At 39.9% G+C, this 27,837-nt stretch overlaps 1 protein-coding gene across 1 annotated transcript; it reads left to right on the plus strand.

The window, feature by feature from the left end:
- Nucleotides 1–55: 55 nt before the first annotated feature.
- LOC125345270 (sodium/glucose cotransporter 1-like) lies at nucleotides 56–27,837 on the plus strand (the record flags this gene model as incomplete). Its single annotated transcript, XM_048337489.1, has 13 exons — nucleotides 56–184; nucleotides 1,199–1,270; nucleotides 4,958–5,062; nucleotides 5,674–5,733; nucleotides 10,189–10,293; nucleotides 11,778–11,883; nucleotides 12,935–13,015; nucleotides 15,276–15,496; nucleotides 17,879–18,014; nucleotides 19,569–19,676; nucleotides 20,926–21,076; nucleotides 25,385–25,553; nucleotides 27,622–27,837. Coding segments are annotated over exons 1-13 (1,659 nt in total), but the record flags the coding sequence as incomplete, so codon positions are not given.

Genomic DNA, 27,837 nt, shown 5'->3' on the forward strand with positions numbered 1-27,837 from the left:
GAACGTTGCTATCGCCTCTCAGCAAGCATAGCTGATCTGGCCCAGGGCCTTCGCAATGGACGGCTTGGGGAACTACTATTCTGTCACCTGGAACTGGTCCACTGTGGGCTTCCACAGCCACAGCTCCTTGGACACGATGGTGACGGTTTTTTACCTCCTGTTGGTCCTGAGCATAGGTTTATGGGTAAGGTGGGGCCTATGGGGAGGGCAGGACCTTCCACCAGACTGGGTTTTGACCTCTCTCCCATTACATGGCTGAGGTCTCACTTAGCATTCCTTGTCTAAGCAGAGCCCTCAGAGGACACCTTTCTGCCCTCCCTTTGCCTTTCCCACCAGAGGAAGTACATATCTTCATCACCCAAGACATACCAGACTACCACCCCTTCGCATGCTTCATACTGTCTTCCTCCAATGAATCAGCCAGGTCAAATATCCCAGCACCTGCTGCCTGGAACCGAAGCCCTGAGCAGTATTCATAATGAATCCTTGACGGGGTAATGGTGATGATGACCGTTATCTTCACATCTATGCTGTCACTTACATATTCTGCCTGCCTTACTCGGGAGTTCTGCATCTTCAGGAAAAAAGCTAAGCAAGGGTATGAGGCCTTGAGTTCAAGCCCCAGTACCAGACACATATACACAAAGCTAGATTTACTGGCACAGACACTAGTGACCCAATTATCTCTGTGTACTTTAAATCACCTCTAGACTATGGCTTAATAATATCTGAAGTGTAAATAATACTTACAAACTGTATTAAAGAACAATGGCAGGAAACACAAGATATTCACCCAGTATAGGTAGAATGTTTCTGATTTTTTTTTTTTTTTTTTTTTTTTGCCAGCCATGGGGCTTGAACTCAGGGCCGGAGTGCTGTTCCTGGCTTCTTTTTTTTCAAAACTAGCACTCTACCACTTGAGCCACAGTGCCACTTCTGGTTTTTTCTGTATAAATGGTGCTGAGGAATCGAACCCAGGGCTTCATGCATGCTAGGCAAGCACTCTACCACTAGGCCATATTCCCAGCTGTTTCTGATTTAAAAGAATTTTTTTTTGGTTGAATCTAAAGATGCAGAACTTACAGGTAGGGCAGGCAGAATATATAAGTGATGGCATAGATATGAAGAGTGTAAGAACTGTATTTTTGAGGCAGTTAGGTTTCTGGTATTCCACTGGGGTGTTTTATTTCTATTTTAGGCTGTATTGTCACACAACCGTGCTACAGTAAAAGACTTCTTCCTGGCTGGTGGAAATCTAACATGGTGGTTGGTGAGTAAGCAGTAACAGGTTGAGAGGATTGTATGTATTTACCTTGCTTAGTACTTTAGTGTTTTATTTAGATGTATTATTCCCCCAAATAATTCCAAGTTACTAAAGTAGGGATGTCTTTTTATTTTGGAGACATAGTGTAGCCCAGCTCATCTTGAACCCATAATCCTCCTGCTCAGATTCTTAAATGGTGGTATTACAAATGTATAACATTCCGCAGCAAGGATGCCATGTAATTAGTAGTTTGTTTAACTTAGGTTTTTTTTCTTATTTGTTTCTTCTCAACTCACTTTAGTTTGGTTCCATTTATTAAGTACCCAATGTATACAAAGCATTGTTCTAAGTTGGAGTATATTTGTAGAAAGCACATCCTACTCTGTGTAAGTGAAGAATCTAGAACTACAGCAGACTGCATAGTAAACTAATTACAGAACATTACAGGGCAGGACAAGAAGACTGTTACAAAGTACACAGGCAAAGAATAGGGGTGAGAGAATAACTTGTGCCTTTGGTACAGTTATACAGAGAAAGACTGATAGAGGTAGAGTGAGGGATTTGTAGGTAGAGTAGGTGTTTTCCAAGTGAATTAAGTGTACTTCTGGGCAGAGAGAAGAGCAGATTCTAAAACTTAGAGGTGCTGGTTGGAGGGAGGCAGAGCGTATGACAAAATCTTTTGTTGTTTGTACATGAGCTAATTTATTGTGAGTAAAGGGCCACCAGCAGCAGACGTGTGTGCTGGAGTGCAAGAGACTACCCAGGTGAGACAGCTATGCTTGAGCCAGGGTCACTCCATAAATTCACCACATAACAGTGTGCATGCATTTCCCACATAGTAAATTGCACTTGTTAGGTAAGCACTAAACTTCTAGCCCTTTTTACTTTAGTTGTTATTTTGTTGTTGTTGTTGTTGTTGTAGATACACTGTTTTCTACCTGGACTGTTAGCTGTAATCCTGCTGTTTATGCCTTCCATATAAGCTGAGATGACAGGTGTGCAACACCATCTGTTGGTTGAGATAAGGTTCTTGATCTTTTTTTTTTTTTTTTGGCCTGGCTGGTCTCTAACAATGATACTCTTGCCATCTGTCTTTAAAATACCTTTAAAGAATAGTTTACCCATTGATTCTGTCCTCAAATGTTAACCAGTCCTCTAGCAAGGATGTGACTTCTTGCATCAGGGAAGCACTTCATAGAAGTTTTAGGTCAGTTTTATGCCATTATTTGTAGGGAGAGAAAGGCACAGCCATTAAGTGATAACCAGGTAGCCTACAAGAAGAGCCTTACTTTCCTTAGCTGGGAGACCTGGAGGATCCCTCTTCTTAACTGAACTAGTCTTTAATTTTCTTTTTTTGTAAGCTCAATTAGGAATAAATCAGTGGAGCAATGAACTATTCCCATTCAGCCTCCTACATAGAAGATTCTGGTAACACAATCTCCTCTTGTGCCATGAGGCCTGCAGTATTTAGGCTAAGTTGCTTTGTGGCCTTAAAGAGGTGCATTTTGTACTTAAAAAAGCAGAATCTACTGTCATGTTACTTTGTAAGACTGTACACTTGGGAGGATTTTTCTTTCTTTTTTTTTGGAAGGGTTTTTAGAAGACACTAATATGCTTGAAATCCTGATCTGTGCAGCTAATTGATTTACCAGTTTCTTTCTGTGACTTTTTTCCTCATTATTAAGGTAATTGCTTATAAACAAAATACATAATAGTATTACTAAAGAAAACTGGAATACAATAGCAACTTACTACTCTTTTCACTTTTACATTTGTGTTTAATATTTTGTGTCCAATCAACAAGTATCCAATGGCCTTCAATGGCTTTATCAGACTCACTGGTGACCTCCATCTTGCCTATCTGGTGTCAGCTCTGTCTTCATGATGGCTGGGTTTGCTGGGTATCTGGTTCACAATTATCCCTTTTTCTTTTTCTGCTCACTTTCCCTGGCTATTTTTACCCTATTGTCCCATCTGCTTGGTTCTGATGAAGAGGTCCTCAGGCACTATTTGGACCTGCTGGAGGCTCCTTGGTTTCTCACCTACCTCCAACTGCACTCCTTACCAGGCAGTCTTTCTGGTCTCCTGGTATTAAATGTTAGCTGCATCCTAGCAGATCCACATTGTATATCCCTAGCCAGGCCTTTCCCTTTCACTCAACACCATGCATGAAGATGAGTGAAATGTTTTCATTTGCAGGGAAATGGATAGAAATGGAGCTTATCATCCTGAGTGAAGTAGTCTCGGTTCAAAAGGATGAAGATCGCATGTTTTCTATCCCCTAAAAGATTAACATGTGTAAACACATATAGGATCACATATACATATATTTATAGAATTTATCTGTAATTGTGGGATTCTTTGTGAGGGTCAGTGGTTTGGGGGCAGCATAAGAGAATGTTATATGGCATCTATGAATTGGGATGGTGGCAAAAGAAACTCACTGAAAGTGGCTGAATGATAGGGAGTAGGAGAAATGGGGGGAGAGAGAGTGAGACCATCAATCTCATTAAAGTTCTCAATATGCATGTGTAAAATATCATGATGACATCCCTTAACTATTATCATGCAATTTAGTAAAATGAGTGACAGAAATGTAAAACATGTCCCATCATAGGTGTGAGTATTAATGGAAGGTAGAAGAACAAACAGAGAGCATAAAGGAGGGAGAATATGTTCAAAATGTGTGAAATTGGAACCATGAAATATGTTGAGATTGATATGAGAATGGAGTGTGGATGAAGGAGACTGATGGAGATAGATGATAAAGATATGTTGTTTGAATATGTGGACATATCAAAAGAAAACCCCTTGGAAAAACTTCTGCTAATCCAAAAATGGAAAAAAAAATTACTATTGCGTTTATACTATTTTGTTTCTTTTATATGCTTGGAGGACTTTTGTTTTGAAAGTAACAGATTTGAATTGTGATGTGAACAAATGTCTTATTCATATATATATGTGAGTTTGTATGTGTGTGTATGTATATATGTGTGTATAGATACACACACATATATATATCCTCCCTCATGCATATATATTTATGTACACAATTATAAAATACACACATCAATTTTTAAGGATTAGGTCAACTATAGATTGCTTATCACTTACAGAACTACCTGTTCCTTCTGTATGCTACATTGTCCTTAATTAATCTTTTTTTTTTTTTTTTGCCAGTCCTGGGCCTTGGACTCAGGGCCTGAGCACCGTCCCTGGCTTCTTCCCGCTCAAGGCTAGCACTCCGCCACTTGAGCCACAGCGCGGCTTCTGGCCGTTTTCCCTATATGTGGTGCTGGGGAATTGAACCTAGGGCCTCGTGTATCCGAGGCAGGCACTCTTGCCACTAGGCTATATCCCCAGCCCCCTTAATTAATCTTAATTAACCATCCTATACATAACCAGTTTCCATGGTTTTAAATTGTTTCAGAGACACCCTACTCCTGCTAATGTTTCTGTCTTAGGGAATTAAGATTATAGTAGTGGTGTGTGAGGACGGTGGTTGCATAGTTTTCATCGCCCTCTTCTAATTTGTGATAGAAGCTGCAAAAGAAACATGAATGGAAATTTAAAAAAGAAAAAAAATTCTGCCTTTGAAGATAATGTGAAATTCAGTGCAAGTTAACCTTTGTGAGAATTAATTCTTGACATATTACTTAGTGTTCTGATACATAATTATCTTGTGACTCTCAGATAGGCACTTCTCTTTTTGCTGCAAACACTGGCAGTGGCCTCTTTATGGGCCTGGCTGGACTAGGAGCTTCTTCAGGGATCGCTGTTGGGGCCTTAGAATGGAATGTAAGTCATATCTTCCACTGCTACTAACCTCCACTTTCATCACTGATTAAATAAAACTTACAAGCCCAGAAACTTTCTTTCAAACTTGAATAACTATTAAAGCCTTCTGGTCTTACTCATGCCAAATAATGGATTCAATTATAACATTTGCATATTCTTATACTATGTATTTTGACTATATTCATCCTTATTACCTCCATTGTCTGACTCATTCCTTCATTGTTCCCTCCTGCTTTTATTTCTCTCTCTCTGTCTTTCTCTCTCTCTCTCTGCTAGTATTTCACTTTTTCACTCTGCCAGTGCTCTACCACTTGAGCCATGCCACAGTCCCAGATTTTTGCTGGTTAATTGGAGGTAAGACATTCAAGGATTTTCCTGCCAGGGCAGCATCAAACAATGATCAGAAGTAAAATTTTTCATGTCAATTATATGTGAATTTAAAGTTAGTAATCTTTTATAGAAAACTATCATAAGCTTGAAAGCTAAGCTAAGTTCTTTGTTCTGGAGCATTCACTTGTTAGTACCTGGTAATGATGCCTAAAACAGATCAAAACCATTTCACTTAATGGTTTGACCTAGATGGGCCTGATTTTTCTTCTTCTTCATTTCAGACTATCTTAATGCTCTTTGTTCTTGGTTGGATATTTATTCCTATTTACATCAAGGCTGAGGTAAGTGTCCATTATCCATTATTCAATTCTGTATAATATATTTTCTAGAAAATGTTGAATTATGTATTAGTAACAATCTGAAGGACAATTAAATTTCTCATTCTTTTCCTACTGACTTCTCTCAATCCTGAGATGCCTAAAATATATCACTGTGCCTTGAGTAAAGGCCCCCAAAAGGGCCTGCCTACTCAACAGTTTGTCTTTTATGGATTTTATAGGAACCCTTTTAAATGTTTAGAAGTAAGAACTAAGTAAATGAAGAAACAAATAGTGAATGATTGGAAGACTCAGTGTTCTGAAACTGTTAAGTTGCCAGTTCATGGAATATAATTCCACACAAAATCCAATCAGGATTTCAAGGAACTTGAGAATCTGGTTCTGACATATCCATAGAAGAACAAACCTATAAAAGTAGCATGAGTAAGCCTGTGCCAATGGCTCATCCCTGGAATCCTACAAGAGACTGAGTTGTGAGAATTACCATTTAAAGCCAGCCCCAGCAGGAATGAACCTGAGCCTCTTATCTCCAATTAAGCACTGAAAAAGCCAGCAGAGGAGATTGTGGCTCAAGTAGTAGAGCACTAGTCTTGAGCAAAACAGCTTAGGATCAGCACCGGGACCTGAGTTCAAGTCCCAGGGCAAGAATACACACACACACACACACACACACACACACACACACACACACACACACACACACACACACAACACACACACGTAGCAAGGATATTGCTACCAAGAAAAAAGAGGACAGACTTGTCCTACAAGACATAAGCACTTACTAGATATGTTGGAAACTGATGAGATGCAGACAGCAAAAATGAATAGAAAAATCTGGAAATTGGTTAGAGAAAAAGAACACATTATATACCAGGAAAGAATCACATAGCAGCAGTTAACTTCCCACTAGAAACTTGGCCAAAAATGTTGTAATAACATATTTAGAACAATGAGAGGGGCTGGGAATATGGCCTAGTGGTAGAGTGCTTGCCTTGTATGTATGAAGCCCTAGGTTCAATTCCTCAGCACCACATATATAGAAAAAAAAGCCAGAAGTGGCACTGTGGCTCAGGTGGCAGAGTACTAGCCTTGAGCAAAAAGAAGCAAGGGACAATGCTCAGACCCTGAGTTGAAGCCCCAGGCCTGGCAAAAAAATGAGAAAAAGATAAAGCTCAAAGCCAAGAACCTTAGACCAAGTAAAACATTCTCTTACATATTAAGTGATCAAGTAGTAATAATTTGTTAGATAGGATACACAAAGCACAAGTCACAAAGAAAGAAATTGATATATTGGACTGCATTGAAATTTCAAGTTTTACTCTTTAAAAGATTATGAGAAACCAAAATATCAAGCTGGAGACCAGGAGAAAATATTGTAAAGCTTACAACTTAACTTCTAATTTTCTAATACAAGGGTTTGAAATGATTGAATAAATTGAAGATTTGAATGTATTTTTCACTAAAAAAAACATACCAATGGCAAATAAGCACACAAAATCATCAGTAAATGCTTAGTGGAGAATCCCAGTATACACAACTTTTTATTTTGTTTTATGAGCTGAGCAGTTGGGTTTGACCACAAGAATAGAAACAGAAGCTCAGGACAAATAAAATTCATTACATCCCCAAATCCCAGAGACACATTTGACACATGAAAAAGACACCAGGATGGTTAAGAGACAGATGAAAGGAATGAAGGGAAGGTGTGGGACATGTCTATTAATGAGGTTTCTGTGGAAGAGGCAGAATGAATGTTTTCCATCCAACCAGCCTAGTTTGATTTTAGCAAGGTTTTGAATCTAGAGATGATCCCTTGTTGCATAGCATCTGATACTGGAATAATTGAGGCAGAATAATGTCCCCAGAGATGCATTAGCCAGGTAAAGGAGGTCTTGATTGATTAACCTGCCTATCCACAGTACACTCCAGCCTAAGCCCTTTATTATATTTAAGAACTGGCTAGAGTTGAGAAACATCTCTCTCCAGACAGAATATATTTTTTAAAGATAACATAAACCTCCTGACATATAGGAAATTAAGATGATCATATTTACAATACAGAACTGGGTGTGGTAGCCCATACTTGGAATCTTAGTTCCTCAGCATATTGCATAGTTTGTCTAGGAAAAAAAAATCATGAGATTTTTATCTCAACAGACAAAACTACATGCAATGGCACATGCCTGTAGCAGTAAACTACTTCTTTGTTTCTAGCTGTAGCAGGGAAAAATAGAAAGATTCTGTTTGAGGCTCCACTGAGCAAAATGTGAGAGTCTATCTCAAAAGTTAACAGAGGAAAAGGGGCTGGAGGCCAGTGACTTACACTTGTAATCCTACTTACTCAGGACCCTGAGGCCAGAAGACCCAGGTGTGAAGCCAGCCTAGAGTGGGAAGTCTATGAGATGTTTTATCTCTGAATAACTACTAAAACACCAGAAGCAGAGCTGGGCTCAAGTAGTAGAGCATCAGCCTTAAGCAAAATAGCTAGTGGAAAATGCCCAGACCCTGAGTACACTCCCATACAGGCACATAAAAAACATCTAGAAGAATGACTCCATAAATGCAGAGTACATAGCAAGCATGAGATTCTGATTAAATACTGAAAATGCCACTGGGGAGAGAGACAGAGACAGAGATAGACAGAGAGAGACAAAGACAGACTGAGACAGAAGCAGAGACAGAGACAGAGCTAAACAGACAGATAAAGTCTAGAGTCAGATATAGTCAATTGGGTTGGCCAAAGAGTAGAAATAGGAAAGACTCAAGAATAAATAGGGGGAGGGGAGTATGAGGGAGGAGGTAACAAACAGTACAAGAAATGTATCCAATGCCTAACATATGAAAGTGGAACCTCTCTGTACCTCAGTTTGACAATAAAAATTTAACAAAAAAATAAAAAAGAATAAAAAAAATAAACTTATTTTCTCCCCAGGTTTCAGAGACAGAAGATTCTCTCTCAGTATCTCTCTCTCTTAGTATCTCTCTCTCTCTCTCTCTCTCTCTCTCTCTCTCTCTCCTCCCTCTCCCCCCACCACACACACAATTTACAAACGTATGGGAATAGCTAAGCATAAGAAGAAGATATGAGGGGCTGGGAATATGGCCTAGTGGCAAAAGTGCTTGCCTCCTATACATGAAGCCCTAGGGTTGATTCCCCATCACCACATATATAGAAAACGGCCAGAAGTGGCACTGTGGCTCAAGTGGCAGAGTGCTAGTCTTGAGCAAAAAGAAGCCAGGGACAGTGCTCAGGCCCTGAGTCCAAGGCCCAGGACTGGCCAAAAAAAAAAAAAAAAAAAAGAAGATATGACTTTGATATTCTCCTATTGCAATAACTGATTATTTCAGCCCCAGAAGTATTGTGTTGATAAGCCAAAGAACAAGACCTAGAAAACATCCTTATAGCACTCAGAAGGATTCATACCCTGAGACCTTGAACTTATTGCCTACAGGATCATGAGGAAAGAGTTATTCGTTCAAGCCACCCAAACTGCCCTATTTTGTTATGCAACCATAGCAAACTCATACAGACAGTAAGTATAGAAACAGTTTGGGAAGCCTAGAACCTCATTGAACCACCAGTGGCCCAATATGATTGAACCTAAAACTGATTAGAATAATGACAGATACACATGCTTGTTAAAGGGCGTATGGTTCTTGGGAAGTCCCCAGGCAAGTATTCATCAAGCAGGTGGAGAATTTGAGATAGATATATGAGTAGGTACATACTTGTGTATCCAGGGTAGAAAGTGGGACAATACTGACTAATTACTGATTCCCTACTATGAGCTAGGTCTTCACTAGGTTCCAGAGAAATCATGAACACAGAGAGCGTAATTGTGTAATTTGTGATACATACAACCTGAGCTAGGGAAACAGCAGAATCTTTGGAGGACCAACACCTAGATGAACAGTGTTGACATAGAGAGAGGCCAGAGAGCAGTGGAATCAGGTTCGAATCCCTGGCTATGCTTGCAGTAGGAACTAAGGCACTTGATTTTGCTTGATTATTTCGTAAGCATGACATATCATCAATTGCATCTCTTTCCTCATTTTTTCCCATCTTGATTGGTATGAAAGTCAGTGATTTCGGAGCTGGGAATGTGGCTTAGTAGTAGAGTGCTTGCCTAGCATGCACAGAGCCCTGCATTCAATTCCTCAGCACCACATAAACAGAAAAAGCCAGAAGTGTTGCTGTGGCTCAAATGGTTGAGTGCTAGCTTTGAGCAAAAGAAGCCAGGGGCAGTGCTCAGGCCCTGAGTCCAAGCTGAGTTCAGGCCCCAGAACTGGCAAAAAAAAAAAAAAAAAAGAAAAGAAAGTCAGTGATTATACTTATGGGCCATGCTCACCATCTGAGACTGTGCAAACAGCACTTTGTAAGAAAGGTTTATCCCCACAGAGCTGCCCCCTCAAACCTCATTATCTTCATAGAAATTTGTCTTGTTGCTTGCACAGGTGGTGACATTGCCAGAGTATTTGAGGAAGAGATTTGGTAGCATCCGAATCCAGCTGTTACTTTCTGTTCTGTATTTAATCCTCCATATCTTCAGTAGGATTTCGGTGAGTTATGACAGAGTCAGCCCAAGACAGAGAAAACTCTTAAATGGAAACAAAACTAACAGGATTATGCTAGATTATTCTAGCTCCTTATTCTGTACTCATTTGCTTCTGTGAGTTGAAGTAGTTTAGTCATACTCAACCTTAGTGTTAATAGCTTCAGAATACTGTGCTGAAGAAAAAGAGCAGAAGAATATCTATCTTACCTCCCAGCATGGGTTACAGGTCTTGCCTCTCTATTCCAAGACAACCTTGGGCTCATCCATCTCATGTAATTAGAAAATGTGTTCAAAACCATCCAGGAGTTTCCACCCCTTGCAAGAAAATTTCTGTGCAAGACAACAGGGCTGACCCTGACTGCCTCTGTGGATTACATTTCTTAATTTACCCCCCTGTAATCACATTGCCTGATTCATTCATCTCCAACCCCTAAACCAGCACAGTCTCTCTTCAGGCCATTTGTACTTGTGCCACAGTCTGAAATGTTCTTCTAGGTGGCTAGCTCCATCATTAATGGAAAGCAAAATGCCACCTCCTTGGAAAGACCTTCTGAGGAAGGGCCTAGTTAATCTCTGCTCCACTGATCTGCTTTTCTTTGGAATGCTTATCTGCATGAGAGTAATTTTTGTGTGCTTGCTTCTTCATTGCAAGTTTCCTGAGATAAGGGTCTTGCCTGGATTTTTGTCCCCCTTCCTCCCACCTGCTGAGAGTATGTTTAGTGCATAAGACACTTGAGAGATGTTTCAAAAATAACTGAATGGGCAGCATTGATAACACTACATGGAAAGTATCTGTGTAGCCACCTCGTCATTCCTTCAAGATAGTGACTGAGTTCGGTAAATCAGGGCCTGCTGAACCCTGCTGACTATCTTGTGACATTATGTTTAGATGAAGTTCTACCAGTTGTATCCCTTGCTTAGAGAGCCACAGTAAGCAAGAAGCTATCCAGATAAATGATGTTGAAAATATTTGAAGAATGAAAATATTTTAAAGACTGAAAATATTTTGAATTCAGTATAAATTAATCCAGGGTCAAAAAATCTGATCCTTAGGGCAGTCTAGCTAGTGATCTGCTTTGTACAATCACTGAACTAAAAATGACTTTTACAGTTTTAAAAGGTTGTGTTAACCTGAGACAATGTGTAACTTGAAATGTCAGTAATATTTATCATCTGGTTCTGTTCAGAAACCTCTAAGCAGTTGCCTCATGGATTTTTCCTAGAGGCATAATTACAAGAACGACTGACCGAGCCCATTCCCCATGCAGAGGCTTGAGAGTGACAGAGGCTCAGTTGTGTTAACTCCAGTCCTAAAAGTACTGAGCTTGGCTGAACCCAAGCCTTGGGTAGACCTTACCCAGCTTCTACAGGTTGTGGGATGCTAACCAGTAATCACCACTTGAATATGGCTTTTGAGGCCCATTTCTCTGATTATTGTTAATTTTGTTGGAAATGAAGTACAGCTTGCTGACCTTGTACATATTTCAGCTGGAGATCTGCTATGGTGCCATGTTTTTGAAAATGGTTTGGGATGTAGATATTTACCAGACTGCCCTACTGCTGTTGACCATCGCTGGTATCTATACCATAACAGGTGAGGTTGCTCTAACCATCCAGGAATTTATGTTGATTCAAACATTATCTACTTAGTGCACTTCCCCTAGATTTCCTGAGTGTCAGTCATAGACAGAAAATAACAGAGGGAGAGATATGTAAGTGGTGTCCTACCATCTAAAAGTATGATTGGCTTGGTAGGGTCATGTGAGAGCGGATCTGAGTGAAGCCTGGTATTGCAAGTTTCTAGGGAAGCACAAAAAGAGAAAAGGTGGAAGTGAGGCATGGGCTTTAGGCTTCCTGGCCCAGGCCCTTAGAGAGGAATTTTTATCCAAGGAAGGCTCTACTAGATTGCCATGTGCTTTCTTCCAGGTACAGTACAAATCTTGGATGTGGGGCTGGTAATATGGCCTAGTGGTAGAGTGCTAGCCTCATATACATGAAGCTCTGAGTTCGATTCCTCAGCACCACATATACAGATAAAAGCCAGGAATGGCACTGTGGCTCAAGTGGTAGAGTGCTAGCCTTGAGCAAAAAGAAGCCAGGGACAGTGCTCAGGCCCTGAGTCTATGTCCCAGAACTGGCAACCAAAACAAAACAAATAAACAAATCTTGGATGTTAGTGTTTACCCCTTCTTATTCACCATAGTTCAAGTGAAAAAAAAATCAGAGTGGAGAGTGGCATATTTTCAGTCAATCATTCACAGTTCCTGGAAATGGAAACTGGATTTTTGCTTCGCAGAAGAAATTTGGTAATGCTTGGACATTTATTGGACAGAGAGGTACTGTCTAGTGGGAATTTTGCTGTTACATCCAAGCTAAGCCTTTTGATGAAAGTTGTACATTTTTTGCTTAATCTAACTACCAGATTGTCATTAAAAAAAAAGTAAAGGGAAATTGGGACACAAAAGGGTAATTAAGAATCTTATAAAAGATCATGAAGGATGATGATAAAAAGAAGAAAACAGAATTCCCAAACCTCAGCACAAGTAATTGAATAACACAATGATTCAAAGGAATAAAGTATGATTGAGGAGATCTGTCAGCACCATCGGGCATGGCCTTCATTTCTCTTTCTTTTCCCTCTTCAGGTGGTTTGACAGCTGTAGTTTATACTGAGGCCTTCCAAGCTGGCATTATGCTTTTGGGATCATTATTGTTAACGATTTATAGTAAGTATTGCTGTTAAAAAGACTAGATAACAGGGTAGACTCTTTGATCTAGACCTATGCAAGGCCATGAGTACCTTCAGCTCACAGGTGAGTCTGGAGCCCTTGGTACCCAGAAGCATTGTCAAGAGTCATGGTAGTAAATGTTAGGTTTCTATTCATTGGGGAAGAAAGAAGAGTTTAGGAATAAAACGGAGATGGCAATCACTTTTTTAAAAACTCAGAACTGGCACTCTATCACTTTAGTCATAACTGTACTTCTGGCTTTTTGCTGGTTAATTGGATATAAGAGTCTCATGGACTTTTCTTCTTTGGCTGGCTTCTAACTAGAATCCTCAGATTTTAGCCTCTTAAGTAGATAGAATTACAGATGTGAGCCACTAGCACCCAACTCTGCCATGTTTCTTAACAGTAGCTTCCCTTGGTCATTAATGTATAGGTGTATTCTACACATGATATGACTTCTTTTTTAATGTTAACATTTTTTAACATGATTGATGTTATATAAACTTAATTTTCTATTGTTATTATTAAGCGGTTATATAAAGGGGTTACAATTCCATACATCAGGTTATAAGGACAGTGCTTATTGACAATGTCACCCCTTCCTTCATTTAAATTTAAATTTTTGGAGGTTAACTGTCAACTTTTTCTCTCTTTTTTTCTATACTTTAACAGTGTACTTACCAAGGAAAGCTCATGGTATTCTTCTGTTGTGTCCCAATATCTTTTAGCTATGCTTTTCACTGGCACATCAGTTCACTGAAGATAATATTTCCATGGGCTTCTCTGTCTTGACTGGCTTTGAACTATGAGCCTTAGCTCTCAGTCTCTTGAGAAGCTAGGATTACAGACACCAGCTGGTTTCACTGCTTTTATTCACATTTATTTTTATGAATAATTCACATTTATTTTATGAAGGCCATGAAGTCTTTTTTAAATTAATTTCATAGCCATTCAGTATCATTTCATTCACCATTCTTGGCTGTAAATGACTCTGAACCTGTTTCAAAAACTGAGTCTAGGGGAAGGAGGAGAGGGGAATGAGGGAGGAGGTAATAAACAGTACAAGAAATGTATCCAGGGGCTGGGGATATGGCCTAGTGGCAAGAGAGCTTGCCTCATATACATGAGGCCCTGGGTTCAATTCCCCAGCACCACAAATACAGAAAACAGCCAGAAGTGGCGCTGTGGCTCAAGTGGCAGAATGCTAGCCTTGAGCAAAAAGAAGCCAGGGACAGTGCTCAGGCCCTGAGTCCAAGCCCCAGGACTGGCAAAAAAAAAAAAAAAAAAAAGAAAGAAATGTATCCAGTGCCTAATGTATGAAACTGTAACCTCTCTGTACATCAGTTTGACAATAAAAATTAAAAAGAAAACAAAAAAACTGAATCTATTAAAAGGAACATGTTTTATATTTAAAAATTAAAACAGATAAGTTGGTATTTTAATACATTTGAAATAGTGTTTTTGTAATTTGTTAAGATTTTACGTTACTTAATATGGCAAAAGAAAAGTGCCCCGATTCTGAAGAAAGTTTTACTGGGAAATTTCTTAAATATTTTCCCATCATTTAAGGTAAAAGCATATTTACCTACATTTTGATCAATTTTCCTTAGATATGCATAGTGGGACTTTAGTTCAAAACTAGCTTTTGTGAGTTTAAGGCAAGCTTGGGCTACATAACAAGGATTTTTCTTCAAAACTAAATAGCAACAATAAATTTTTTTAAAGTTACTGTTTTTTACAACTAAAACTTCCCAGAGTATGCTATCTTCAGGCATGGCTAGATCTAAGTGTCTGAATGAACTATGTAGACAAAAGAGGTTCAAGCAGGCATATAACCTCAGTCCCTATGGAAGCAATCACATTTTAAGCTCTGTCAGCAGATGAATCCCAAAGCAGATTCTGAAGAGGCTGGCTTGTGTTTCATGTCTGTTGCTCACACTTCATTAGTGGATCACTAGATGAGGAATGTTAGCCAGACTGGAACAGGGGTTCTAGGCTCACATAAGCACATGATAGAGTAGCCTTGGAAAGAAATGTTCTGAACAGACCCAGAAAGAAGCTTCCAATTTCCCTCTTCTTTTTCTTTGGAGAAGCTAGTCTTTCCTTATCCATGTGAGGTCTTGAGTTTGTGTCACTATTGTGATCCATAGATGAGAGATGATGGATCACATTGCATTTCACTCTGCAATCTTGGTTCTTCAGTTATTTGTTACTCTGTTCTTCAAGGAACTGAAAAGCATGTTTTTGTTTTTAAAAGCCTTTCGTGAAGTGGGAGGATATAAGGAGCTAGTGGATAAGTACTTCCATGCTGTTCCAAGTGTGATCAGTGAAGGGAACTGGACTTCCAAGCCAGCATGCTACCTTCCTCGCTCAGATGCTTTCCATATCTTCAGAGACCCCATCTCTGGAGACATCCCCTGGCCTGCACTGATTCTTGGTGCCTCTACACTCTCCCTGTTCTACGGGTGTGCTGACCAGGTAATTAAAGACCACTGTTGCTCAATGTCTCTGCATGCTCAGGCACCTATGGCCTGATCGCCGTCCATGATCTGTTCCCCTTCCAATTTTTATTTATTGCCAAAATAACTTTTCAAGAAATTATCCTTAAAAGGAGCTTCTGTGTTCTAGGTCCAGCTCAGCACTGTTGTTGCTGTCTGGGCTGCCTGGAAACTCAAGGATATGGGCAGTCAGGCTCCTGTTGGTGAGCTCTTGCCTTGCTGTGTTGCAGAGGGCTTGCCAGGCCCTCAGGTTAGTGTTGAGAGCGCAGCATGCCCTGAGCTGCACCACCCAAGCTGGCTTCTGGGGTTTGGCTCCCAGACCCAGGCAGTTGGCCTCCCATGGGGAGACAGGTGGCCATATCCCTGGTCCAGGACATTCCCTGGCTGGGGCAAGGGGACCTTGTCAGCTTGCTCCACATTGCCCTCCACTAGCCCTTGGGTGGACTGCCTACTGTGGTAGTCCAGAGGGTGTCACTGCTGGCCTGCCAGCCAGTAGAGCCGTCCTTGGAGCAAGAGGACTAGGAGGCCATGAGGGAAGAGAGGGTGGCCACCAGTGTGGGAGCGCTTAGAGTCATTGCCCATGCCTGTGCCCTGAGACATAGATTTCTCCAAGTGGCCATGCACATGAGGTCGCTGGTGCTACAACTGGCACACAAGCTGTATGGCCAGGGGTCCTTTTGGCTAGCAGCAGCAGCCTAGGACCCCAGAAAGCCATCCGCATTAGCTTGTCCCATAGAAAAACTGCAGTTGCCTCCACCTAAAGAGAACCCTTGGACCAAAAACCTCCCCAACACCTGTCCATGTTCTGAATGGGCCTGCTTCTGTAGAGGCAGAGCTCAGTTCCCCATAATTATAAAAGCAGGAAAACTGAAAACAAAGAAATCAAACAAGCCTCAGTGTGTCATCAACCAAGGAAACAAGAAGCCACAAATTAGAGGAGGAGGAGGAAGAAAAAGAAGAGAAGAGGAAGAAGAGATAATTGGAAAGAGAATGGTGAGAGCAAAGAAAAAAGAAAATCAGGAATCAAAATTAAGATGGTCCTGATGAAAACATGAGGATGAGGTTGAATCAAATAAACAATGAAAGAGCACTAATAAACACAAGTGAGTACCACTCCACTTGGATGATGTAAGAGCCGATAGCCAAGAAAGCGTGGATCTAGGAACAACTCAAGATGTTACCCTGAAGCAAATAAGTCAATAATAATAATAGGATAAATTATACAAGAAGTTGGAGAAGTGATAGAGGAAAGAGAAGATCAAATGAAGGGCCTAGTGTGAGAAGTGAGGGAAGTGGTATTCAAAGTTCCCTTAGAGGCCTAGAGAAGATGCCAAGGATGAACAAGCCAACAAATCAGTGGAACGCCTCCATTGAACTTTGATTACTTATACAATTATTGAGAACATCATGAAAGGATTGATTAGTCATTTCAAACAGAATCTATTATCAGTATGATGTATTACTATGCTGATAGTACAGGCCGGCAGTACACTGGTGATTACACTTCCCAAGAATCCGTACCTGCTGATTGGAGCTAGGGTCATTTTTGGTGTTCTTTCTCTATTATTAAATGAGTACACTTTGGAAGGGAAAAACAAAAAGAAAATTCTCATCCTTAATCCTCACACCCCTAGATTACATTGTCATCATGTTGGTTCATTCTTGTGGACCTTTTCTAGGTATGAGCTTGCAGTGTATGTTTGCAGTCACTCATTTCCTGTGCCTATCAGTTATTTTGATGCTCTGGTCCATGCATTTATTTCTTTACTAAATGATTCTCCACTTGCTGGCTGGAGGATCCCATTCATCATTAGAGCAAGCAGGCTTTTCCAAAACTGTGAAATGTGCCTGGAAGCATTGCCTGGAAGACTCTACAATTTAAGGTCTCCATTAAATGTCTATGGTCATTAATTTCACTTTTGAGGAATGAAGTTCATCGCTCTCTCTTTTTCATCTGTGGCCAGGGACCCAACTTCACTTTGATTGATGTCACAAAAGCCTCATTCTATCAAACCTGTGGTCCACAGGAAGGACATGTGTTCTTTCCAAGAGACAGCAACTCCCCCATGGCTAGTGTGAAGTACTATCATTGAGGCTGAGGTCACAACATGCAAATTCCTAGTCCCATCTGGCAGCTGTACACTAAGACAAAATGTGTTATATGATCACACTTGTGTCACCAGTCCTGGATTGTCTAGAGGTATCTGGAAGAGAATGGAGCATCCTTGGCAAAAGCTTACAGGGAGCATATCTCACTGTTACAGATGGCCATGACTGTTCTGGTCCATGCATTGAGGCAGTTCAGACTTTAGACATCCTGTTGGGACCATCACTTGTTTGCTTACCTGTGTTTCCTTGACAGGTTTCTGTCCAGCGATTATTGGCAGGGAAGAATATGTCTCATATGAAAGGTGGCTGCCTCCTGTATGGGTACTTGAAGCTACTGCCCATGTTCTTCATTGTCATACCAGGAATGATAAGCCGCATCTTGTTCCCAAGTAAACTTTTGATTTTGATGTGCTCCCACTAATCAGCTGTTCCTCTCTTAGAGATGTGAGAGTATTTGCAGTTATTAGGTCTTCCATGGTATACTGCTTATTGGGATGACTAAGAATGTTTTCTTGTGATGTGGTGCAATGGAAGACTGTCAGAAACTGTTGATATACATAGAAAGACAAAATTCTAGAGCTAGAAATTCCCACAAGAAAGCAAATGAATGTATTAAAATGAGTAGATACACAAAGGAGTTGCCATTTAACAAAGCAGTTTATGAATACAATAAATCTTGATCAATGTCACCCCTTTCAACCATTTTTCCAGTGGTTACAGCCTAATTCCCCACTATTACTTTGGGATTAGGTTGCTCCATTTTATCACAAACATCATCATACCCTGTTTGTCAGACACCATGCTAGGATCTCATAGATACTGTTGCTGCTTCTCACAAGCAAAGGGACAACCTTTCATGGCCTCACTTAACTCATAAAGCATTCTGGAGGCCTAATGTAGCCCCGCAGTAGGCCTGACTTGGAGCAAAATCCATACATTCTTCCCACTAAATACTATTAAAACATTCCTCTTTCCCTTAATGAGCTTTTGTAATTCCACATATGTATTTCCTCTCATTTCAAAGTATTGTTACTAGTTTGTCCTGTTTTTCTGGGTAACAATAGATCTATTCATTAAATCCAATAGGTGCTGCCACAGGGGCTGAGTAGATTACTTTCAGAAGAGTGTCTTGCAATGGCTTTAGAGAAAGCCATACAAAACAGAGAACAAGTGTTTGTACTAAGTGACATATGCAGTGGACAACTATCATCCTAACACTTGGGACATGACTTTTTGTTGTAGTGCTTGTGGGACTTGAACTCTCTGGGCCTGTGTGCTGTCCCTGAGTTCTTCAGCTCAAGACAAGTGCTCTACCATTTTGAGCCACAGCGATCCTCAGATCTCAGCCTCCTGAGTAGCTAGCATTACAGGCTTGAGCCACTGGTGTCCAGCTCTGACTCTTTTTTAATCCATACACATTTCTAGTTTTGACACAATGAAGACTCTATTGAAGTCTCAACATTCCCCAAAAGGATCTTCACAAAACCAAGTTTTGTTAAGTCTCATGGCTGGTACTTCAAAATAAATTAGAAAATAGTCCCTTTGCTCTTTTAAGACCTGATTCCCAGTAAACACCCTTCTCAGGAACAAAGATGTAGGATTATGAGTTACTCCCTTGTTAATATGTAAAAAAAAAAAAAAAGATCAGTTGGCTTTAGTAACACATACCTGGGAAAATTGAATGGCTTTTGAGGCCTGTGACTTGCTTTGAATTATGTATGAGTTATAAATTCTTATTAATTTGACTTCTACAAGCATGAATTCTAGCCCTTACCAAAATTCCTGATGGTGTGTATAATCATGAATTGGGGGCACCATCAGTGGACCTGAAATCTGACATCTTCATGTGAATATGATTGCTGATTTGCTTCCCTTGTTCTGAGCTCAGATTTTAGAGTTTATCTAAGGCTTGTTTACAGATGCAATTGTTACTTCCTTTGCAGATCACGTGGCATGTGTTGTGCCTTCAGAATGTCAGAAGTACTGTGGTGCCCAAAGTAGTTGCAGCCCCATTGCCTATCCACTGCTGGTGGTAGCAGTGTTGCCCACAGGTAAGAAATGAGCTGTCACACATAAGTGTACCTCCCTCTGTGTTCCTCACACCCTGGTAGCACACATCTTTATGTAGGTATAACATACATACATCATTTGCATTACTCACTTAATCTTTGAATTCATTGTCTCATTTATTCATTCAGCCAACTGGCTATGCATTACCAGGTGCTATTCTAAGTCAGAGAAGCCTAAACACAGCAAGACTAGTCCTACCCTCAAAGAGATTCTTGTACAGTGAAATGGGGAAGGAGCTAGGTCATTATCCAGCAATTAGATTATGTTCATTCTAGAAGAACAGAGATCCTACATACGCCTATCTTACCTTCTCTTCCAAATCCTGTTAAGATGGCCACATGAGCAATTTAGGTTAGCTCCAAAGAAGTGGAAAACTTAAGACCATATTACTTTAAAATACAGTATGGATAGATCAGACTTAAGGATATACTAAGTATTCTACAATCCAAGAAATGAGTGATCTGTACTTCCCAGCTAAACCTTCAGTAATATCCTGGCTTGGAATAAGCATGACTGTAAGCAAGTCAGCATTTGAAGGCAAATCCAAGGACTCTAGTTATATCTGTGCTCTCAAGACCTCACTGAGAACATTTGGGGCAAGGGCACAATGAATTCTAGATCAGGCCCTGGTTACCTTCAGGCTCTTTTTAAACATAGTTTGAATGTTCTTGTCACATGGTGACCATCCACACAGACATATTATGTTTATAACTAGTGTTCATTTCATACTTGCTCTCTGGAGCATTGTGCTAACCTGTCCACTTAATTTCTCTTAAGTTTAACATTACCATTATCTGGTAGGTACTATATGCAGCTTTATAGCCAAAGACACCAAGGAAACTTGTGCCTACAATCTGAATTTACCTACAGTCTGAACCTTTTCTCAAACTCTGGGCCTTTGCCTGATCAAGGAAGTCAAATAGGAGTTTACATTCTATAGGATTATAGGGAGGCTAGTACAGGCTAATTCCTGAAGAGATGTTCTGAAAGAGACTAACCACCTAAGAGATGTTAGCTGTCATTATTATATAATATCACAGCAAGAAACTATTAAGTCTTGTCACAAACAAAAAACAAATGTAACAATGTAATCTAGCTTAGATTCAAAATCTCAAAATTCAAATGCTTCACAGGATAAAATTATTTGGAAATGTTTGTTAGGAGGTATGTAAATCGTCTTTTGTCTCATTCAGGGAGCTGGAAGTCAGGGAAATGTCATTTCTTTTTCAGGTCTACAAGGGTTTGTGCTATCTACAGTATGTGCTGCCTTTATGTCCTCCTTGACTTCCATTTTCAACAGTGCTACTACTGTGTTTACAATGAACATCTATGTCTGGATTCGGCCTATGGCCACTGAAAAGGAACTCATGATAGCAGGAAGGTGATGTATTTCTCTAGTCACACTGTCTAATATTGCCAAAGAAAGGTCATCCAGGATATGTGTTCATGTGAAAAAAAATCTTAAGCTGTAATACTCTATATAGAATTGTTGGGTTTATGTAGAGTATGTCTTCCCCTTTGGCTGCAATTTTGAAATGACATTATATTTTCTTGTTCACCACAAAGAAAATTGTTTCAACTTGGGGGGAAGAGAAAGTAATAATTACAGTGATAAAAATGCACAAACTTCATAACCCACCAACATAGATCTTTTAGGAAAATGTATGTAGACTGTCTCATTTTCATTTAGTCATCATGACAACTGTAAAAAGTAATTGTTACTGTTTTTTGTTCTCATTGTGCAAATGCAGAAATGGTGGCTCTTGCCTGGGGTACTGAGCTACCAGAGATCATACAGTAAGTGGAAGAATATGTCTATCTTGAGGCCATACTATCAACCAGGATGTCATATTACATTTGCTTTGTGTCTTTTTTTAATTTAGGGAATATTTATTTACTTATTTTTATTGTAAAGGTGATGTACAGAGGGGTTACAGATATCAGCCAGATGATGAGTACATTTCTTTCTGAAAAGTATCTCTCCCTCCCACATTTTCTCCTCATTTTTCTGCTTCTGACCCCTCTGCCCCACAAGTTGTATAGTTTATTTCCAGAATAGTGTCCAGTGAGTATCACTGGTGAATTGGCTTACCCTTTGTCCCACTGTTTCTGTGCTTCCCCTTCCCCTCCACAAATCAGATAAACTTATATACAATACAAAGGGTACAGAAATAAAAAAGTGACAAAAGAAAACCAAAGGAAAAAAAAGAACTACAAACAATATAGTACAATATAATCATCTTGTTTCCATTTCCTGGAGTTCATCTTGATAAGCATCATTTTATTTGATCATATGCATGTTGCTGTTAAGCCCTTGTGATCCTCTCCTAAGAATATCCTTCTTTCATCTCACTGTGTGAATGTTTAGAGTCTTGTTTAATTAATCACTTCCAAGTGTAATTTGTTTTTGCCAGTCCTGGAGCTTGGACTCAGGACTTGAGCACTGTCCCTGGCTTATTTTTACTCAAGACTAACACTCAACCATTTGAGCCACAGCTCCACTTCTGGCTTTTCTGTTTATGTGGTGCTGAGGAATTGAAGCCAGGGCTTCATGCATGCTGGGCAAGCACTCTACCACTAAGCTACATTCCCAGCCCAAAACATTCTAATTCTTACAAATGAAGGAAACCATATAGCCTGTGTTTCTTTGGATCTGGCTTACTTCACTTAATATAATTTTTTCCAAGTCGTTCCATTTGTCTCATGGATTGAGCAATGCCATTCTTTCTGATGGAAGCATATTTGTGTATATATACCACATTTTCTTTTCTTTTTTTTTTCACCAGTCCTGGGCCTTGGACTCAGGGCCTGAGCACTGTCCCTGGCTTCTTTTTGCTCAACGCTAGCACTCTGCCGCTTGAGCCACAGTGCCCCTTCTGGCTGTTTTCTATATATGTGGTGCTGGGGAATCAAACCCAGGGCTTCATGTATAAGAGGCAAGCACTCTTGCCACTAGGACATATCCCCAGCCCCTATACCACATTTTTTCAATCCATTTGCCCATTGAGGGGCATCTGAGTTGATTCTATATCCTAGCTATGGTACAGTGAACATGGCTGTGCTGGTGGCTTTAGGGTGGACTGGTTTGTGGTCATTGGTTAAATGCCCAGGAGTGGGATTGCTGGCTCTATGTTTAGCCTTTTAAGGAACCTCCACACTGCTTTCTAGAGTGATTGAGCCAGTTTACATGCCCCCTACAGTGTAGTAACATTCCTTTTTGGCCACATCCCTACCACCCTCTGTTATTGGTAGTTTTCTTGATAATGATCATTCTAACTGGAGTGAGGTGGAATCTCAGTGTTGTTTTGATTTGCATTTCTTTTACATCCAGAGATGTTGAACATCTCTTCATGTGTCTATTGGCCATTCTTATTTCTTCTTTCTCTTTAAGTCTTTAGCTATTTATTAATTGGGTTGTTGTTTCTTTGAGGACTTTTTTGGGGGGAGGGGCTAATTTTTTAGCTGTACATATACTTTAGATATGAGGCCCTTGTCTGTTGTATAGCCAATAAAGATCTCCCATTTTGTGGGATTTCTATTTATCCTACCAACTATGTCTTTTATCATGCAGAATCTCTTCAGTTTAATGCAATCCCGTTTATCCAGTCTTTCTTTGATTTGTTGTGATTCTGAATCTTTACTTAGGAAGTTTCAACCTGTTCCAAGGAGCCCTATTGTTTCCCCTATACCCTTTCTGTAATATTTCAGGTTATCTGGTCTTACTTTGAGGTCTTTGATACATTTGGAATGGATTCTGATGCAAGATGATATATACAAATCTATCTTCAGTTTGCTGCACTTGTATAGCCAATTCTGCCCACACCCTTTGTTGAAGCGGCTGTCTTTCTTCTATACTGTGTTTTAGGCTCCCTTACCAAAGATTAGGTGGCTGTAGGTCTGTATGTATTCTTATGCCAGTACCAAGCTGTTTTTATTACCAATGCTTTGTAATAGAGTTTTAAGTTTGGTATTGATGTTCCTCCATCACTCTTCTTACTGCTAAGGATTGTTTTTGCTGTTCAAAGTCTTTTATTATTCCATATGAATTTTTGGATTGCTTCTTCTGTGTCAGTAAAGAATGTTGTTTCGATTTTGATAGGTATTATATTGAATTTGTAGATGTATCTAGGCAGTATTACCATTTTTACATTGTTAATCCTTTCAATTCAAGTGTATCTGTCTTTAAAGTGATTATTTCATCGAACTTTATTCTGGCCACCTATGGTTCACATCCAACTACTCACCTTCAATATGTTCCACATAGTATCTCAGATAGTGCCTTTACCACATGTTAAGGTGAACATCCTACCTGTTTTATTTGTTTTCTCTAGGCAGGTGTTTAAATTTGCCTTTTATATTTTCTTCTTTTAAATTTCTTATCTTCTTACTTCTCCCTCTCCTCATTTTTTCTCCTATTTTTCTTTCTTTTCTTCCTCCTCTTTTTTTTTCTGCCAGGGCTGGCTTCAAATCTCAATCCTCAGATCTCAGCCTTCTGAGTAGCTAGGATTACAGGTGTGAGCCTCAGGCACCTGGCTAAGTGTTTGGTTTTGTTTAATGCTTTCTTGTGTCACTTAAGATGTGTCTGAGTTTTCCCCTCTGCAAAATCTTTTTAATTTTGTTTGTCTGACTACTTAATTTTTTGTGCTGGTACTGGGGTTTGAACTCAGATCCTGGGCACTCTCCTATAGCTATGTCCATCAAGGCCATACACTTCCACTTGAGCCACAGATACACTTACAGTTTTTTGGTGGCAGTTGGAGATACGAGTTTCACAGACTTTTCTACATGGGCTGTCTTTGAACTTAACTGCTCAGGTTTCGTTCTCTTATGTAGCTAGAATTACAGGCCTAAGCCACCACACCTAGCTAGGTTTTTTAATGTTGAAACATACAGAAATCTTGGGATAAATTTCGCTTGCACATGTCACGTAGCTAAGCCTCTAAAATTAACTTGGAGAAATCTTTAAAGCTGTGAGCCATTTTGATCTACTGGAAATATTCAGAAATATAAGAAAGTATTAATTCTCAAGACATTAATATTTGCCATTTGTAATATACTTTATGGTTTGCTACCCATCCAAACCTTGTTAAACCTAACCTCCATGTTTTGTGAAAATATATTCATTGTCCAGTAACAGGTAAACAAACTTCCAGCATTTTGTTCAGACGTTTAACAAATATATTGAGTAGGGCTGGGAATATGGCCTAGTGGCAAGAGTGCTCGTTCTAGATTCTATTCCTCAGCACTACATATATAGAAAACGGCCAGAAGTGGCTCTGTGCCTAAGTGGCAGAGTGGCTCAAGTGGCAGAGTGCTAGCCTTGAGCAAAATGAAGCCAAGGACAGTGCACAGGCCCTGATTTCAAGGCCCAGGACTGACCAAAAATTAATAAATAAATAAAGCCTTAAAATATCGATTATATTTTACTAGACTACAACATCTCTGCCTTCATATTTATGAATGAGCACTGAATTTAAACTAAGGACTAAGCTGGCATGTAGCTCAGTAATAGAACACTTAACTAGCATGCATGAGGCCTTTGCTTCCATCTCTAGCACTGAAACAAATGATGATGAAATGAATAAGTAAATAGATAAAGAAGTAATTGAATTAATAGTTTGTAGTGTATAGATAATTTCTTGGCAGGAAAACTTCATCAAACTGGCACTGACTCTTGCTTAACTTACAGATTTTTTGTTATTATCTTGCTTGCTGTCACTATTGCCTGGATTCCTGTTATAGAAACATCCCACAGTGAAGTTTTGTTTGAATGCATTCAAGTAACTAGAAGTTACCTGCTACCACCTGTGACTGCAGTTTTTCTGCTTGCTGTACTTTGCAAGAGAATCAATGAACAGGTATGTCACTATTTTGCAAGCGTCCAAGAGTATGTAGGTGTTGTTATTGAATGATGTGAGTTGTTTTCTTTATATAATCAAGCTCTTTACAAGAGTTTCTCTCAGAGTTCTCCTGTATTTCAGGGGTTCATTCCATGCCATCATTTGCCTTCTGGTAAATAATATTGTCCTGGCTATATTTAGCCCAAGCTCACTCTTACGCATGAAGGGAAATGGAGATCTCGTGTTTGTTTTCTTTCCCTGGTAATATAATGATATATTACAAGACAGCCCACCATAAGGTTCTACAACCTTATGATAAAAACTGAGCAATTCTCTGTCCCACATATTTGGCTAAGGAAAATATTCTTTTATTGCCTCTGTATATGCCATGTGGTCCTTAGAGATTTTACACTCATGGGTGGATTAAAGGGATAAATCCTCTTTCACCCCTTCTGCAGTGCAGAGATAATGATTTGGACCATGACTCTCCAGCCATCATAGTTAAGACCAAATAAAGATCTCAATTAATCGTTAATCATTTTACCAGTATGACTGAAGGCATACATTACCCTCAAATTCTTCTCTTTTTATTATTCAAAACTTTTTCAGTGATTTTTAAAAATGTTTCAGTCATATCTTAAGCCTTCTCATTTCCACGGGCAGTTCTGAGTACTTGGGCCTTTCATAAGTTCCCAAGGACAGTGCATCAGGTACTCTGTGACCTGGCAAAGTCCACTTCCTGGGTCTTTCCCTGGCTACACACAGCCCATAGATCCCAGCAGCTGAAAATTATGTGTGGTGCTGATTTCTGAACTTTCCTTGTCTGGCCTCCTTGCATTTATATTGACTGTTAGCTTTGTCAAAAATATCCAGGCTCATTTCAGGCATTCATCCTCTAGAAAGCCTGTCAGTGCTCCATGTTTTGCCAAGATTACTTGACTCAGTGTAACCATAAGAATTTGAGGGAAAGTAATCCAGGCCACAGAGCTGCTGCTTCCCTTTGCTCTCCTAGGAAGATCAGGGGCAAGAAGGACATAGGGCTCATCTGTTGCTGCAGGTCCAGGGTTGAAAGAGTGCTGTATGTATCCTCTTCGGCCTAAAGTCCTCATATCTCCTTTCTCACCCTGTTTTGGATGACATGCTCATCTGACTTCTACATATCTTCTTTAGGAATTAATTCCTATGGATCCTCTGCCTAGCATTTGGTTTGGCCATGATGATCGCCCGTATTCCATATCTGTCTTTCTTTCTATTGGCATCTATTCCCTCCTGAGTCAGCTTCTCAAACCAGGTCTCAAACCAAAATCTACTCTTTTGTCTAATGGTGTGGGTGGTATGTTTGGAGTGGAAAGATGACACACAATGAGCAGATTAAGATTTCTGATAATAATGTATTTGTAAGATTACAATTGATCACTGAGATGGCAAGGAAGGCTATTGGCATGAGGTAGACAAGGACATTAACTAAGGTAGTAAGAGAAGGTTTCCCTTAAGGAAATGATTTTGAATCTGAAACTTGGAGATCAAGCCAGGAATCGGAAGATATAAGAAGAAAGAGATCCAAGAAGAAAGTATGGGAAGTTCAAAGGCCCTATCCAAGTTAAAGTGAATAGGATTGAGATGCAGGAAGGCCATGATGATTTGAATGGAATGACAAGAGGGAGAATAGCAGAGCCAAGCAAGGCCAACCATGGTGTAGGGTTGAGGTTTGAATCTCGATGGTGGTAAAAGCAGAAAAGGAATAAAGGAGTCAAGAGACGGCTCCTGGGATTTTGACCTGAGCAATCCAGAATGGAGGTTCCACTTAGGAAAATGGAGAAGACAAGGTTATTTTTTTTTATACACTTAGTTTAAGAAGGCACTTTATGAACTCACTCAAAACATTTCCAGTACTTCTCAAGTTTCCTGACATAATCAGTTATCTGTGGTCTGGCATCTTCCCTCACTTGTTAACTCTCTTTTCTGAAAGACATCACTGTCCTCATCACTGACCTCATTAGCTTTAGAAACTACATTGACAGTAACATGGGGATGGCCCTGGCTTGTCTCTTTGTCCAGCTTCTTTTCAGGTGTCTTTCTTTGGCAGGGTGCCTTCTGGGGCCTGATTTTTGGGATGATGATTGGCTTCTTTCGACTGATGGCTTCATTTGCGTACGGATCCTGGACCTGCGATGGAGAGAACAATTGCCCAGCATTCATCTGCGGCTTGCACTACCTCTATTTTAGCACAATCCTCTTCCTAGTTAGTGTTCTCAGCATATTGGTCATCTCCTTAATCACAGACCCAATTCCAGATAGACAT

This window comes from Perognathus longimembris, unplaced genomic scaffold, assembly GCF_023159225.1.
Source record: "Perognathus longimembris pacificus isolate PPM17 unplaced genomic scaffold, ASM2315922v1 HiC_scaffold_5453, whole genome shotgun sequence".
NCBI lineage: Eukaryota > Metazoa > Chordata > Mammalia > Rodentia > Heteromyidae > Perognathus > Perognathus longimembris.